The sequence below is a fragment of the Tachypleus tridentatus genome, chromosome 2 (assembly GCF_004210375.1).
Source record: "Tachypleus tridentatus isolate NWPU-2018 chromosome 2, ASM421037v1, whole genome shotgun sequence".
In the NCBI taxonomy this organism is placed as follows: domain Eukaryota; kingdom Metazoa; phylum Arthropoda; class Merostomata; order Xiphosura; family Limulidae; genus Tachypleus; species Tachypleus tridentatus.
Genome location: NC_134826.1, coordinates 152,466,428 through 152,482,511, shown reverse-complemented (window position 1 = coordinate 152,482,511; position 16,084 = coordinate 152,466,428). Strand labels below are relative to the sequence as shown.

Genomic DNA, 16,084 nt, shown 5'->3' with positions numbered 1-16,084 from the left:
CATCTGTCTTCCTTCAAGGTATGTAAACCTTCATGTAATATTCTCTGTCTTCCATCAATGTAACTAGACCTTCATGTAATATTCTCTGTCTTCCATCAATGTAACTCGACCTTCATGTAATATTCTCTGTCTTCCATCAATGTAACTAGACCTTCATGTAATATTCTGTCTTCCATCAATGTAACTAGACCTTCATGTAATATTCTCTGTCTTCCATCAATGTAACTAGACCTTCATGTAATGTTCTCTGTCTTCCATCAAAGTAAGTAGACCTTCATATAATATTCTTTGTCTTCCATCAAAGTAAGTAGACCTTCATATAACGTATTATCTGTCTTCCATCAAAGTAAGTAGACCTTCATGTAATATTCTCTGTCTTCCATCAATGTAACTAGACCTTCATGTAATGTTCTCTGTCTTCCATCAATGTAACTAGACCTTCATGTAATGTTCTCTGTCTTCCATCAATGTAACTAGACCTTCATATAATGTTCTCTGTCTTCCATCAATGTAACTAGACCTTTGTGTAATATTCTGTCTTCCATCAGTGTAACTAGACCTTCATGTAATATTCTCTGTCTTCCATCAATGTAGCTAGACCTTCATGTAATATTCTCTGTCTTCCATCAGTGTAACTAGACCTTCATGTAATATTCTCTGTCTTCCATCAGTGTAACTAGACCTTCATGTAATATTCTCTGTCTTCCATCAATGTAACTAGACCTTCATGTAATATTCTCTGTCTTCCATCAATGTAACTAGACCTTTGTTTAATATTTTCTGTCTTCCTTCAAGGTAAGTAGACCTTCGTGTAATGTTCTCTGTCTTCCATCAAGGTCAGTAGACCTCCTTGTAATGTGTCATTGTGTACTTTTGTCATGTACAGTTACAAAAGAAAGTGTTCATACCCCTGCGTCGTGAGTAGTTTTTTCCTTATAACTTAAAAAAATATCGTGATTAGGATAATGAAAATTTGGTATGTTATAAATATTATACTAATACACATACACATAACTTTTTATGTACATTGAACGACAAATAAACTGTTTATAAACAAATAGCCAAAAATAGGAGGGGCAGAAAGTGTTTATGCATCCATTTTAACTGTCAGTTGTGTAGCCTTTCAGGTGAATTACTTGATGCAATCTCTCCTCATAGCTCTCCATGATCGTTTGACAGTGCTCTACTGGTATTTTCTTCCATTCTTCTTTACAGAAGGCCTCCAACTCTTGCAAGTTTATCGAATGACGCTGATGAACCCTGGTCTTCAACTCATGCCAAAAATTTTCAATTGGGTTGAAATTGGGTTACTGCGATGGCCACTCCAGAATGCTTATATGGTTCCTCTGCAATCAGGATTGCACATATTTCGATGTGTGCTTAGGGTCATTGTCATGCTGGAAGATCCAACAATGCCCAAACTGCATGTTCCAGCAATCATTCTTGATATAAGTGCCTAATATATCAACATACTCTTCTTTTTTCATGATTCCGTTGACACATGAAGGCTGCCTACAGCAGAAGAGCTGAAGGAGCCCCATAGCGTGATTGAGCCACCTCCATGTTTAACTGTAGGGACGGTGTTTTTTGGAAGATTTCGTTCCCCCTTCTTATGGAAAATATTGCGAACATCATTGTGGCTGAAAAGCTTGATTTTAATCTTGTCTGACCAAAAGAATACTTTTCCAATAGGTAAAGGGTTTATCTACATGCTTTCTTGCATACCTCAATCGTGCTTCTGAATGAACAGGCTTTAAATATGGAGTTCTACGAGGACGGCATGCTTTGAACCCAGAAGAGCACAACATGTTTGTAACTTTGGAGGTGCTTACTTCAACCCCAGTTTCCCTTACCAGTTTCTGTATGTCATTACGTGTTAAATGAGAGTTCCTACTAACTTCTCTGAGAACCTTCCTCTTGGTTCTCTCTGGAATTTTGGTGGGGCGTCTGAAACGAGGGAGGTTAGCAGTTGATCCTTTAAGCTTAAACTTGGCAATTATGCTTTGAACAGTAGATTTCGGCACATTAAGGTGTGTAGCAATACCGGAAAGAGACATACAAGACTTGTATTTTAAATAATTTGGTTTCTTAAATTACTGGACAGTTGTGTCCTGTTCGCCATGATGACCAAGCAGATAATGACGGAGACGGCACTAAATTGCCAGAAGTACATTTTTTGCTGGCTAAATTCTAATAATTATGAACCCAGTGTCTAGTTCTGGAATGGTATAATGTAGTTTATTCACTAAACTAAACAAAATTTTTATGGGAATATCGGTTTTTTCACATGTTCTGAACTCTATGAACACTTTCTGCTCCTCCTATTTTTGGTTATTTGTTTATAAACAGTTTACTTGTCTTTTAATTTACATAAAAATTTATGTAGATGTGTTTTAGTATAATATTTTTAATATATATTACGTCTGTTTGCCTAATCATGATACTTTTTAAGTTATGAGCAAAAAATCACTCGGGATGCAGGGGTACGAACACTTTCTGTCATAACTGTACATTTTCATTTTTAATTTTTGTCAACTTTCCTCCTCCTTACCAACATTCTGGATAACCCATAAGATTTTTGTCACTCCACCATTTCTTTCCAACCTACTACATAACCCACACCATATTCTGTCACTCCACCACTCCTTCCCAACCTTCTTGATAACCCACAATATTTCTGTCATGTGCCCCATTCCTTTCAAACCTTCTAGATGACCCACAACTTTTCTGTCATGTGCCCCATTCCTTTCAAACCTTCTAGATGACCCACAACATTTCTGTCACGTGCCCCATTCCTTCCTAAGTGTTCCTACACGGCTTTTTGCTTAAATAAAAGCACTTATATTCCTGCTCCTATCTCACCATCTAGATATTCCACAACATTCCTGTAATGTGTCCTACTCATGTCTGATGTTCAGATTAACTGTCAGTAATTCTGTCATTTTGTCTACTACTACTCAACCATTAGGATATTCCAGGGTATTTCTGTGTAAGCTTTAGTTGTCTTTAGAAAACAGTGCTTTCATGGTCACAGCCTACCCTTAGGTACACATGAAACTTAAAATTTTCTTCCCACTCAACTGATAGTTTTGATGAGAGGAATATTGACATAAAAATGGTGCCATTTATATAATGAAATGTGTACTAAGAAACTTGTGCAACAACTGTGTAGTTACAGTAATTAAACAACAAGTTTAAGCTTACTAGGCTTATAAATGAGTATAGTTAAATTTGAGAAATTTACAAATTTTGTAAAATTAGAATAAATAAATCAACAAACAATTTACTAACGAATGAACAAAATTTATCAATTTTCTTAAAATCACATTAATCTTGTGTAGAACACATTGTTATATCCTTATCAAAGTAATACTGTTTTTCAGTTCTTTATTATAATAACTATTATTTGTTGTCATGTTTGTACACTCTTCATTAGGAGGCAGTACTGAGTCCTCATGTACTGGACTTCTTGGAACAAGCCTTGGAACCTATTCCTATCCACATGACTAAGTCTACTTCTGCTCCAACAGGTAGGACAGTACCATCCATTTCTTATCATGTAAGTTGATCTTAAGATTTTGTGTTATGTATGTATATAAGATCTTAAGGTTCAGTTTCATACATGTAGGTAAGATCTAAAGTTTTTATTTTATATATATTCACAAACTGTTAGTAACATCTCTAGTCTCTGTTCCTCAAACTGTTAGTAACATCTCTCGTTTCTGTTCCTCAAACTGTTAGTAACATCTCTCGTTTCTGTTCCTCAAACTGTTGATAACATCTCTTGTTTCTGTTCCTCAAACTGTTGATAACATCTCTCGTTTCTGTTCCTCAAACTGTTGATAACATCGCTCGTTTCTGTTCCTCAAACTGTTGATAACATCTCTCGTTTCTGTTCCTCAAACTCTTGATAACATCTCTCGTTTCTGTTCCTCAAACTGTTGATAACATCTCTCATTTCTGTTCCTCAAACTGTTGATAACATCTCTCGTTTCTGTTCCTCAAACTGTTGATAACATCTCTCGTTTCTGTTCCTCAAACTGTTAGTAACATCTCTCATTTCTGTTCCTCAAACTGTTGATAACATCTCTCGTTTCTGTTCCTCAAACTGTTGATAACATCTTTAGTTTCTGTTCCTCAAACTGTTAGTAACATCTCTCGTTTCTGTTCCTCAAACTGTTAGTAACATCTCTCGTTTCTGTTCCTCAAACTGTTAGTAACATCTCTCGTTTCTGTTCCTCAAACTGTTAGTAACATCTCTAGTTTCTGTTCCTCAAACTCTTGATAACATCTTTAGTTTCTATTTCTCAAACTGTTGATAACATCTCTCGTTTCTGTTCCTCAAACTGTTGATAACATCTCTAGTTTCTGGTCACAAACTGTTAGTAACATCTCTAGTTTCTGTTCCTCAAACTGTTGATAACATCTCTAGTTTCTGGTCACAAACTGTTAGTAACATCTCTAGTTTCTGTTCCTCAAACTGTTGATAACATTTTTAGTTTCTATTTCTCAAATTGTTAGTAACATCTCTAGTTTCTGTTCCTCAAACTATTGATAACATCTCAAGTTTCTGGTCACAAACTGTTAGTAACATCTCTAGTTTCTGTTCTTCAAACTGTTGATAACATCTTTAGTTTCTATTTCTCAAACTGTTAGTAACATCTCTAGTTTCTGTTCTTCAAACTGTTGATAACATCTTTAGTTTCTATTTCTCAAACTGTTGATAACATCTCTACTTTTTGTTCCACAAACTGTTGATAACATCTTGACTTTTCCTTCCACAAACTGTTGATAACATCTCTACTTTTTGTTCCACAAACTGTTGATAACATCTTGACTTTTCCTTCCACAAACTGTTGATAACATCTCTAGTTTCTGTTCCTCAAACTGTTGATAACATCTCTAGTTTCTGGTCACAAATTGTTAGTAACATCTCTAGTTTCTGTTCCACAAACTGTTGATAACATCTTGACTTTTCCTTCCACAAACTGTTGATAACATCTCTAGTTTCTGTTCCTCAAACTGTTGATAACATCTCTTGTTTCTGTTCCACAAGCTGTTGATAACATCTCTAGTTTCTGTTCCACAAGCTGTTGGTGACATCTCTAGTTTCTGTTCCACAAGCTGTTGGTGACATCTCTCGTTCCTGTTCCACAAGCTGTTGGTGACATCTCTCGTTCCTGATTTACAAGCTGTTGGTGACATCTCTCGTTCCTGATTTACAAACTGTTGGTGACATCTCTCGTTCCTGTTCTACAAACTGTTGGTGACATCTCTCGTTCCTGTTTTACAAACTGTTGGTGACATCTCTCGTTCCTGTTTCACAAACTGTTGGTGACATCTCTCGTTCCTGTTTTACAAACTGTTGGTGACATCTCTCGTTCCTGTTTTACAAACTGTTGGTGACATCTCTCGTTCCTGTTTTACAAACTGTTGGTGACATCTCTAGTTCCTGTTTTACAAACTGTTGGTGACATCTCTAGTTCCTGTTTTACAAACTGTTGGTGACATCTCTCGTTCCTGTTCTACAAACTGTTGGTGACATCTCTCGTTCCTGTTCTACAAACTGTTGGTGACATCTCTCGTTCCTGTTCTACAAACTGTTGGTGACATCTCTCGTTCCTGTTCTACAAACTGTTGGTGACATCTCTAGTTCCTGTTCTACAAACTGTTGGTGACATCTCTAGTTCCTGTTCTACAGACTGTTGGTGACATCTCTAGTTCCTGTTCTACAGACTGTTGGTGACATCTCTAGTTCCTGTTCTACAAACTGTTGGTGACATCTCTAGTTCCTGTTCTACAAACTGTTGGTGACATCTCTAGTTCCTGTTCTACAAACTGTTGGTGACATCTCTAGTTCCTGTTCTACAAACTGTTGGTGACATCTCTAGTTCCTGTTCTACAAACTGTTGGTGACATCTCTAGTTCCTGTTCTACAAACTGTTGGTGACATCTCTAGTTCCTGTTCTACAAACTGTTGGTGACATCTTTAGTTTCTGTTCACAAACTGTTGATAACAACTCTAATTTATATTCCACAAACTGTGGTTGACATATCTAGTTTATATTCCACAAACTGTGGTTGACATATCTAGTTTATATTCCACAAACTGTGGTTGACATATCTAGTTTATATTCCACAAACTGTTGGTGACATCTCTAGTTCCTGTTCCACAAACTTTTGATGATCAGTGATGACAAGAAAACCGTCTTGTAGAGAAAAATATATATGTAAAAACGGCTTGTTTGGGTTGAGAAAAGTTTTATTGAGAGGAACAAACAACATTTCAACCTTCTTCGGTCATCATCAGGTTCACAAAGAAAGAAAGAGGTAACTGACCGATAGCTGACCACATGTTTGAAGGTGGTTGTGTTATTGAGTGTAGAAATGTAGAGGGCATGCTTAGATGTTTCAATATATATATTTTTCTTCAATATAGATATAAAGGTGTTCCTTTGTATTGGTTTATTTTGGGTTTGAGTTGTTGTATAAGTAAGGCTTCTTTAATTTTGCATTTGTTTCTTTATTTAATATTTGGGTGTTTTCTATGGTTATGTTGTGTTTACTTGATTTGCAGTGTTCTAAAACATGTGAAGGTGACTTTTTGTGTTCTTTAAATCTGGTTTACATTTTTCTAGTTGTTTCTCCAATATAGAAGTCGTGGCAGTTATCACTAACATTATCACCACCAAGCATTTTTTAGCTTATACAATGACTCAATCCCAAAATAAAATAATACAAAAGAACACCTTTATATCTATGAAAAAAAAATATATATATATATTCAAACATCTAAACACGCCCTCTACATCCCTACACTCAGTTACACAACCTCCTTCAAACATGTGGTCAGCTATCAGTCAGTTACCTCTTTCTTTATTTGTGAACCTGATAATGCCCAAAGAAGTTCGAAACGTTGTTCCCTCCTCTACATAAAAATTTTCTCAACCCAAACAAGCCGTTTTTATATATGTATTAAACTGTTAATGACATCTTTAGTTCTCTGTTGTGATTGCCAAAATTTTTAGATGAGTTTTTGTTTTATCCTGTTTTTTTTATTCCTCCAGAAATCTCACAAAATACAGTCCAAAATTCCAGATCTTCCAATGCAGTATATAAGGACAGTTTAACTATGCATTTCTTCTTGTTTGATCAAGTTTACATTCAAGTAGAGAGTTATACCTTATAAATATTATGCCAAATAATGTAGAATATTGGAAATAAGCTGTATTATTACTTTTGATGCCTGTTAATGAAATAGTTAGAGGAACCAATGTGTTTCTTGTGATTTCAGATTCCAATAGCATGGTATTCAGTAATCTGAAGTCTGAAGCAGGAGGATCGGCTCTCGTTACACCGAGCCAGTATGCATACGCCTCCTTCCCTGTTGATGTCATTGTTTACTTTCATATGCAGCCCTCCATCATCCGATTCAGCTGTCTGCCAGTGTCTCGTGTGGAGTGTTTGTTAAGACTACCATCTGTTGATCTGGTATTCTCTTCGAAACGAGCCGAGGATGAACCAAATGGTGTTAGTAGCACAGAGGGGACATCAGGATCAAAATTTAAAGGTCATTTTCCTCACACGTCTTTATGGGGAGTTTTGTATAAGATTTAAAATGTGAGAAAAGCTCATATTTCTAAACTTTGCTTTTGATCATTGGGTTAGATTGGGATATTGACATGTTTTCTACTTCAGTTAGAATATAGAATTTTAAAGTAAAATAATTATACAGCATTTAGTAGTAAGATTATTGGCCTGCTTTATTCTTGGCTCTTTTCCAAGTTGGCCAACTCTGTTTGAAATATTGATTTTCTTAAAGAAACAGATCTAAAACTTAGTTTATCTCATGTTTTGAATTCTTTAGTCGAGTGTGCCAATGTGTTGTAATAGAATAACTTTACACAGTCAGACCCATCTGGAGCATATTGTTGAAGGGTTGCCAAACTTGAGAGTGTGTTCTGGTTGTTAAGCACAGTGACGCTACCATTCTAGGGGTGGTCTGGGGGAATCTTTACCCAGAAAATGTTTTAAATGTAGAAATCAAAACTTTGAAAAACTTATCAAAAGTGTAATGTTTTGTTTCTAGTGTTCCTTTAGTGAGAACATCAAATTTCAATAATAAACAAGAAATGTGATAAAAACATGAAATTTCAAATGTTTTTCATTTCCTGTGATCAAGACAGTTTCATTTCTTGATAGTTGATTGTCCAGCTTAATTCTGATTGGATATAAATTGGCATATCGAGGTATAGTTTTATCTGTTTGGAAGCCTTTCATATGTTGTGCTAACCCTACTCTACATATTCAATATCCTTATAATGCTAGCCCTCTCTCTGACAAGAGGAGACAGGCAAGGTACAATCAGTTCTTAACAACAGGAAAATCAGGAGAAATGACATTTTACTAATTATTTTGTGTATGACAAAAGTGTAAGGAAGGTCTTCCAATGGCATGTTTTCAAAATTGTCCATCCATCTTGCATAATCTTTATTTAAAAGGTAGTGGCAGGTCTTCAAAATGCATGTCTGCAGCTTCCTATAGTAACCTTGTATTGAATGATCAAAACACAGCTGGCCCCAGGCCCAACATATTGGTGCACGAGACAGTCAATGCTAAAAATAGAAAAACAAAAATTCAACAAGTCTTAAATGCATATATCTATAAATTACAGCACCTAGGCTACAACAAAATCAGGTTTAACAAGTTAATTCACAAGCACTTTCATTCTTTATATTCACTATTTTATAATACAAAACAAAATCAGGTTAAACAAGTTAATTCACAAGCACTTTCATTCTTTATATTCACTATTTTATAATACAAAACAAAATCAGCTGATAATGAAGTAACTTTGATGCCCTTTGAAACTTGAACATTATCAAATTTCAAAATTCACTGAAACAGCATTAAAAACTGTGAAAATATTATTGTAAGTAAATCACTGCCTCTATTATCCAAATTAATGTAAAATAATAAAATATGTATGACAACTGTATTTATGGTGAGTAAATTACCACAGTTACTGAAATAGTTATTACTGTACTGCTACTACTACTATAGTTACCATGGAGCTTGGAGGTGATAGTCTTGGTGCACTGTACCAGTTACCATAAAGGTTGCTAGTGATATTCTGGGTTTACTATACCAGTTACCATAGAGGTTGCTGGTGATAATCTTGGTGTACTGTACCAGTTACCACATAGCTTGGTGGTGATAATGTTAGTGTATTGTACCAGTTACCATAGGTTACACATATACTAAATCACTGCTCTGTAATGTAAGGTATCAACTAGTGACTGACTTTTACCACATAGCTTGGTGGTGATAATGTTAGTGTATTGTACTAGTTACCATAGGTTACACATATACTAAATCACTGCTCTGTAATGTAAGGTATCAACTAGTGACTGACTTTTACCACATAGCTTGGTGGTGATAATGTTAGTGTATTGTACTAGTTACCATAGGTTACACATATACTAAATCACTGCTCTGTAATGTAAGGTATCAACTAGTGACTGACTTTTACCACATAGCTTGGTGGTGATAATGTTAGTGTATTGTACTAGTTACCATAGGTTACACATATACTAAATCACTGCTCTGTAATGTAAGGTATCAACTAGTGACTGACTTTTACCACATAGCTTGGTGGTGATAATGTTAGTGTATTGTACCAGTTACCATAGGTTACACATATACTAAATCACTACTCTGTAATGTAAGGTATCAACTAGTGACTGACTTTTACCACATAGCTTGGTGGTGATAATGTTAGTGTATTGTACTAGTTACCATAGGTTACACATATACTAAATCACTACTCTGTAATGTAAGGTATCAACTAGTGACTGACTTTTACCACATAGCTTAGTGGTGATAATGTTAGTGTATTGTACTAGTTACCATAGGTTACACATATACTAAATCACTGCTCTGTAATGTAAGGTATCAACTAGTGACTGACTTTTACCACATAGCTTGGTGGTGATAATGTTAGTGTATTGTACTAGTTACCATAGGTTACACATATACTAAATCACTGCTCTGTAATGTAAGGTATCAACTAGTGACTGACTTTTACCACATAGCTTGGTGGTGATAATGTTAGTGTATTGTACTAGTTACCATAGGTTACACATATACTAAATCACTGCTCTGTAATGTAAGGTATCAACTAGTGACTGACTTTTTATTGCTGAAGAAGTCAGATATATGAATTAATGTACAATACATTGAGTACATACCTTAATGTACTTGATAAAATATAGAGTAGGAGATGATTTATTTTTATTACAAAAGTATATATTTGTGAAGTAAAATCTTTTTGTGTTTCATATTTAAGATGTAATGAAACATACATTCTACAATAATAAACATTTTCATCAGTAAATTCACATGTAACTTTTCTCCCAAGTTACAAGAAAGACAATTTTGTGATAAACATGAAAAATAGCAATGGAATAGATTAGATTTATTTACATAAAATGAAAACATGAAATCATGAAAAATAATTCACCAATAAAACATACACTATAAAAGAACACTGATGAAAAAAAATGTAGCTAGTCCGAACATGAAATTAAAAACCAGCTTGCTGTTTTGTCTTCCCTTAATAATCTCTCTAGCTGTTTCACATTTGTTTTTACTGTTTCACATTTGTTTCTACTGTTTCACATTTGTTTTTACTGTTTCACATTTGTTTTTACTGTTTCACATTTGTTTCTACTGTTTCACATCATTTGTTTCTACTGTTTCACATTTGTTTCTACTGTTTCACATCATTTGTTTCTACTGTTTCACATCATTTGTTTCTACTGTTTCACATTTGTTTCTACTGTTTCACATTTGTTTCTACTGTTTCACATCATTTGTTTCTACTGTTTCACATCATTTGTTTATACTGTTTCTAATTTCTCTCATTTGATTCGTTTCATTTATTTTTATTTTATTGTCTCTTACTGACCATTTTCGTTTGTGTTTTGTTACTAACTGCTTTAACATGTTTATATTTTGATCTTCTGGTAATATTTTTAAATAAAATATGGTAGAATCAAAACATGAAATAAAAGAAACTAAATTATACATTTTATACATATTGTGAACAAAACACTTAACGTAACGTAACTAACTTCTAGAACATGAAGTAAGTGTTACACAATGAATATATTTTTACATATTATGTCTCAATGAACTTTTGAAGTACAAGTAAATATAAACTGTTTCAAGTAAGCAACCAGTGACAAAAATATAGTTAGAAATGATATCCTTTACATGTCAAGCAATTTCTGCATTTTTGTTTGAATTGTTTGTGTGTGGTTGATAGACATGGTGAATGTATTCTTTTAAGGTAGTATTTTATTATTCTAACAAAAGATGTATTCCTTTTTTAAATAAAGTCTGTATTAAGTTCTGACTTAATGTTTGTTGATGTAGTTTATAGCTGGTAAGTATATTTACTGTTACTTACAGGCATAATATATTTACTGTTACTTACAAGTGTAATATATTTGCCATTACTTACAAATTTAGTATATTTGCCGTTACTTACAAGTTTAGTATATTTGCCGTTACTTACAAGTTTAGTGTATTTCCCATTACTTACAAGTTTAGTGTATTTCCCGTTACTTACAGGTTTAGTGTATTTTCCGTTACTTACAAGTTTAGTATATTTACTATTATTTACAAGTTTAGTATATTTACCGTTACTTACAAGTTTAGTATATTTACTATTATTTACAAGTTTAGTATATTTCCCGTTACTTACAAGTGTAGTATATTTAGTCACCTTCAACATAGGTATACTTACAAATTTTTCTTCCAGCTTCACACTGTAGAAAAGAAAGTGGATCTAAGAACAATCTTGACAGTTCCATGAACCAGACAGCAGCAGGAGGGCTTAGCATGACTGGCTGTCTAGCTGACTTTTCCCTTTACATATTTCACCCTTATGGGGGCTCTAAGAAATCTGGGTCTATGGGTAAGTGGTTTTAAAACTTTTATTTACGATGTATGGTTCATATACTAGTAAAGTGAATAAATATTTGTATCTGGATTCCAGATGTGCAAACCTGTATGTCTTAAACATACTGATTACTACATTAATGCTAAAATCATGACATTATGTCTGTATAACTAAAAATTACAATCCTGTTAAGTATTAAAAGTTAAAAGTGTTAGTAAACATACTTTTTATTTCTATTTCATTCCATTGAACCTTATGTTTCTCTTTTTTTAAATATATATATATATATACTCTTCAAAAAAAGCAGCTAAAGGATATTTTTTTTATTTTAAAGAGAAATATATGTAATAACGTTACAAGCTCAGAGTATGTGATGTTACACGTGTTAAGGCACTGATTGTCAGACCAAAATGACAATAAAAGTTGTGCACTTTGAAAGCGGAGGAAAACATCGTATTTTTTCGCCAAAAGCATTCGTGTCCAATACATTTGTTTGAGAGATTTGCATGTTCTGCAAGTGCAACATGTGCAAAATCCTATAAAGTGGCGGGTTCTCAGTTTCCATAGCTCAGTGTTAAGCCACCGACACACAATACAGTTACGCCAAGACTGACAGAAGCACAACACAACAATGCCATTGGTTGCTTGGAAGCAGGCAAATCTCGATCAGATGTTGCCAGAGCTGTGAATGTCCACCCAAGCACCATCACAAGGCTATGGAATCGTCACCAACAACATGGATCAACTCGTGACCGTCCACAATCTGGCAGACCTCGTGTGACCACGCGCCATTACAAGATCGCTACATCCGGTTACGTCACCTTCGGGATAGGACCACCACTGTGACTTCTACTGCCTCAACCATACCAGGGCTGTGTAGGATTTCCGATCAGACTGTATGCAACCATCTGCGAGATTCTTAGGCCCCATGTGCAACCCATCATGGTGAGCGTCCAGCGGCGTTTTCAACATGACAACGCCGTCCTCACACAGCCCGACTCACCACTGTCTTCTTGAAACACCACAACATCAGCGTTCTTCCTGGCTCTCCAGATCACCAGATTTAAACCCCATCGAACATCTTTGGGGCGAGTTGGACCGATGTCTGTGGCGGCAACAACCTCAACTGCAGACTCTACCTCAGCTTGCAGCAGCTTTGCAGGCTGAGTGGACAGCCATTCCACAGGATGTGATTCATCATCTCATCGCTTCCATGGGCAGGAGATGCCAAGCAGTTATTGATGCTCACGGGGGGCATACTCGTTATTGACGTTAAACTTCACCTTGTGAGCGTGGACTTCGCCTTTGCAGACTTTGGATATTCAGCAGTGAATGTGCAAAGTTTCACACATGTCATACAGAACTACCCCGGAATAAACTTGTTAACAATTTGTCTCAAATTTTGCCTTTTGCGTTTCTTTTTTTGAAGAGTATACATTAGATAAATAAAAAATATACTTTTGAAGAATGTTTAGCAAAACAAAATGATGTTTTAAGTTCTTTGAACATAATCTAATGTTAATTAAAACACCACTATCATTTCTTTTAACATTGCTAATTTATTTGGGTACAGTCAAAGGTGGACTGATTCATAACTCTTACTTTGTCACACAAAATCACATCACTATTGGACAGTAATCCAGGTGCACTTCCATATACAAGAAACATAAGAATGAACTTTCAGAAGTTATAAGGTTTAACAAACTGTAACATACCCACTTCCATGTATGAGAATCAAATTTCAGTATTTCTCTTGGAGATTGAGACAATATTAAGAAACATACAAACACTAGAAGCCTTTATCTTGCAGCAGGTGTTGTACCTTTATCAACAGCAGTAACCTTTTCTTGTTTTTGTAACCGACACAAAGAATTCTTAACACTATAAGCAGAGACAAATATTGTATGTATGTGTGTGCAATAATTATTTAGATAAAAGTACATAGATTACTGAAATTGTTGAACAGTGATGTTTTCAGCATCATAATCTTTCAAGGGTCTGACTGGGGTGTGTTGTTGGACTCTTTGTGATACAACTGTCAGTCAAGATATTTAAAATGATTTTTCTGAGCAGCATTAAATTGAGAATGTCTGGAATTTCTGGGTTTGGTTCAAGGTATTTATTAAAGACTGTTGGACAATTTTATTAAAAAATGAATGGTGGGCTAGTGTTATTCATTTTAATATTAAATGTATAGTAAACTAAAGTTCTCATTCATGGTACAGCTAAAGAAGGGGAGAAGTCTCCATTGGCGACAGCTGAGAGGAAAGACTCCCTCAGCCTTCAAGTGGAGTTTGTGAAAGTCAACATATCTCGAGTCGGAAGCTGAGCGTCTTATCCAGTGAAGCAGCTCTGTCTAAAGGTTCCAGAAGTGTGGATGGGAGTAGTGCTATAATTAGGTTCTCTGGTATGATATTTTTATCCCTCTTCTATGTGTATGTTATGCTTAAGATTATTACAGCAAATTGAGAACATTTAAAGAACTGACTTGTGTTTAAACCTTGATTAGGGTTAACAATATCTTAATACAATTCATGTGAACAAGAAATAGTAGTATAGAAAAGGAACTTCCTGCTTTCAATTCTTGAGGAAAGAACAAGTGGGCTGCTTATGAAAATATCAATACTGAGCCTTCTTGAGGAAAGAACAAGTGGGCTACTTATGAAAATATCAATGGTAAAATAAATATTGGGCTTGAAAGTAAAAACTAGAAAATTTTAGGCCTTTTCCTTAGATTGAAGTTGCCTTTCTGTCAAAAAATATTGTGGTTGTCTCTAAGCCTACTCTTAGAAATTAATCATACATTTATATGTTTCATAAGGTGTATCATTAATTTTGGTAATTATTAACATTAATTCTGTCTTGTATTAGAATTATGAGACATGGTTAAAATTGGGTGTCTCAGTAAAATGTTATTTTATTTTAGCATAATGTAAGTAACTGCACTGTCAACTAATAATTGTTAAGTAAATTGCAGGATATGAGGGTTTTACCACATTTGACTCTGGTTGTTATTCTTATTCATGCAGGTAATGTCTAAACAAGTAAATTGAAGAAACTCTGTTAATACTGCAGGAACTTGTTGACTAGTAAAGACATTCTTGGTAATACTAGAGTAACCATGTGAACTAGTAAAATGGAGATACTCTTTGTAATACTAGAGTAACTGTGTGAACTAGTAAAATGGAGATACTCTTGGAAATACCAGAGTAACTGTGTGAACTAGTAAAATGGAGATACTCTTGTTAATACTAGAGTAACTGTGTGAACTAGTAAAATGGAGATACTCTTGGTAATACTAGAGTAACTGTGTGAACTAGTAAAATGGAGATACTCTTGGTAATACTAGAGTAACCATGTGAACTAGTAAAATGGAGATACTCTTGGTAATACTAGAGTAACCATGTGAACTAGTAAAATGGAGATACTCTTGGTAATACTAGAGTAACTGTGTGAACTAGTAAAATGGAGATACTCTTGGTAATACTAGAGTAACTGTGTGAACTAGTAAAATGGAGATACTCTTGGTAATACCAGAGTAACTGTGTGAACTAGTAAAATGGAGATACTCTTGGTAATACTAGAGTAACTGTGTGAACTAGTAAAATGGAGATACTCTTGGTAATACCAGAGTAACTGTGTGAACTAGTAAAATGAAGATACTCTTGGTAATACTACAGTAACCGTGTGAACTAGTAAAATGGAGATACTCTTGGTAATACTAGAGTAACTGTGTGAACTAGTAAAATGGAGATACTCTTGGTAATACTAGAGTAACTGTGTGAACTAGTAAAATGGAGATACTCTTGGTAATACTAGAGTAACTGTGTGAACTAGTAAAATGGAGATACTCTTGGTAATACTAGAGTAACTGTGTGAATGAGTAAAATGGAGATACCCTTGGTAATACTAGAGTAACTGTGTGAACTAGTAAAATGGAGTAAAATGGAGGTACTCTTGGTAATACTAGAGTAACTGTGTGAACTAGTAAAATGGAGGTACTCTTGGAAATACCAGAGTAACTGTGTGAACTAGTAAAATGGAGATACTCTTGGTAATACCAGAGTAACTGTGTGAACTAGTAAAATGGAGATACTCTTGGTAATACTAGAGTAA

General features: G+C 34.7%; 1 protein-coding gene across 1 annotated transcript in view; it reads left to right on the top strand.

Annotated features, from left to right (window-relative positions):
* LOC143245648 (bridge-like lipid transfer protein family member 1) overlaps window positions 1–16,084 on the top strand; it is a 225,671-nt gene that overhangs the window by 171,977 nt on the left and 37,610 nt on the right. Inside the window, 5 exon segments of the mRNA XM_076491997.1 lie at window positions 3,437–3,530; window positions 7,295–7,570; window positions 11,828–11,983; window positions 14,200–14,283; window positions 14,286–14,375. Coding sequence (XP_076348112.1) covers window positions 3,437–3,530; window positions 7,295–7,570; window positions 11,828–11,983; window positions 14,200–14,283; window positions 14,286–14,375 — 700 coding nt within the window.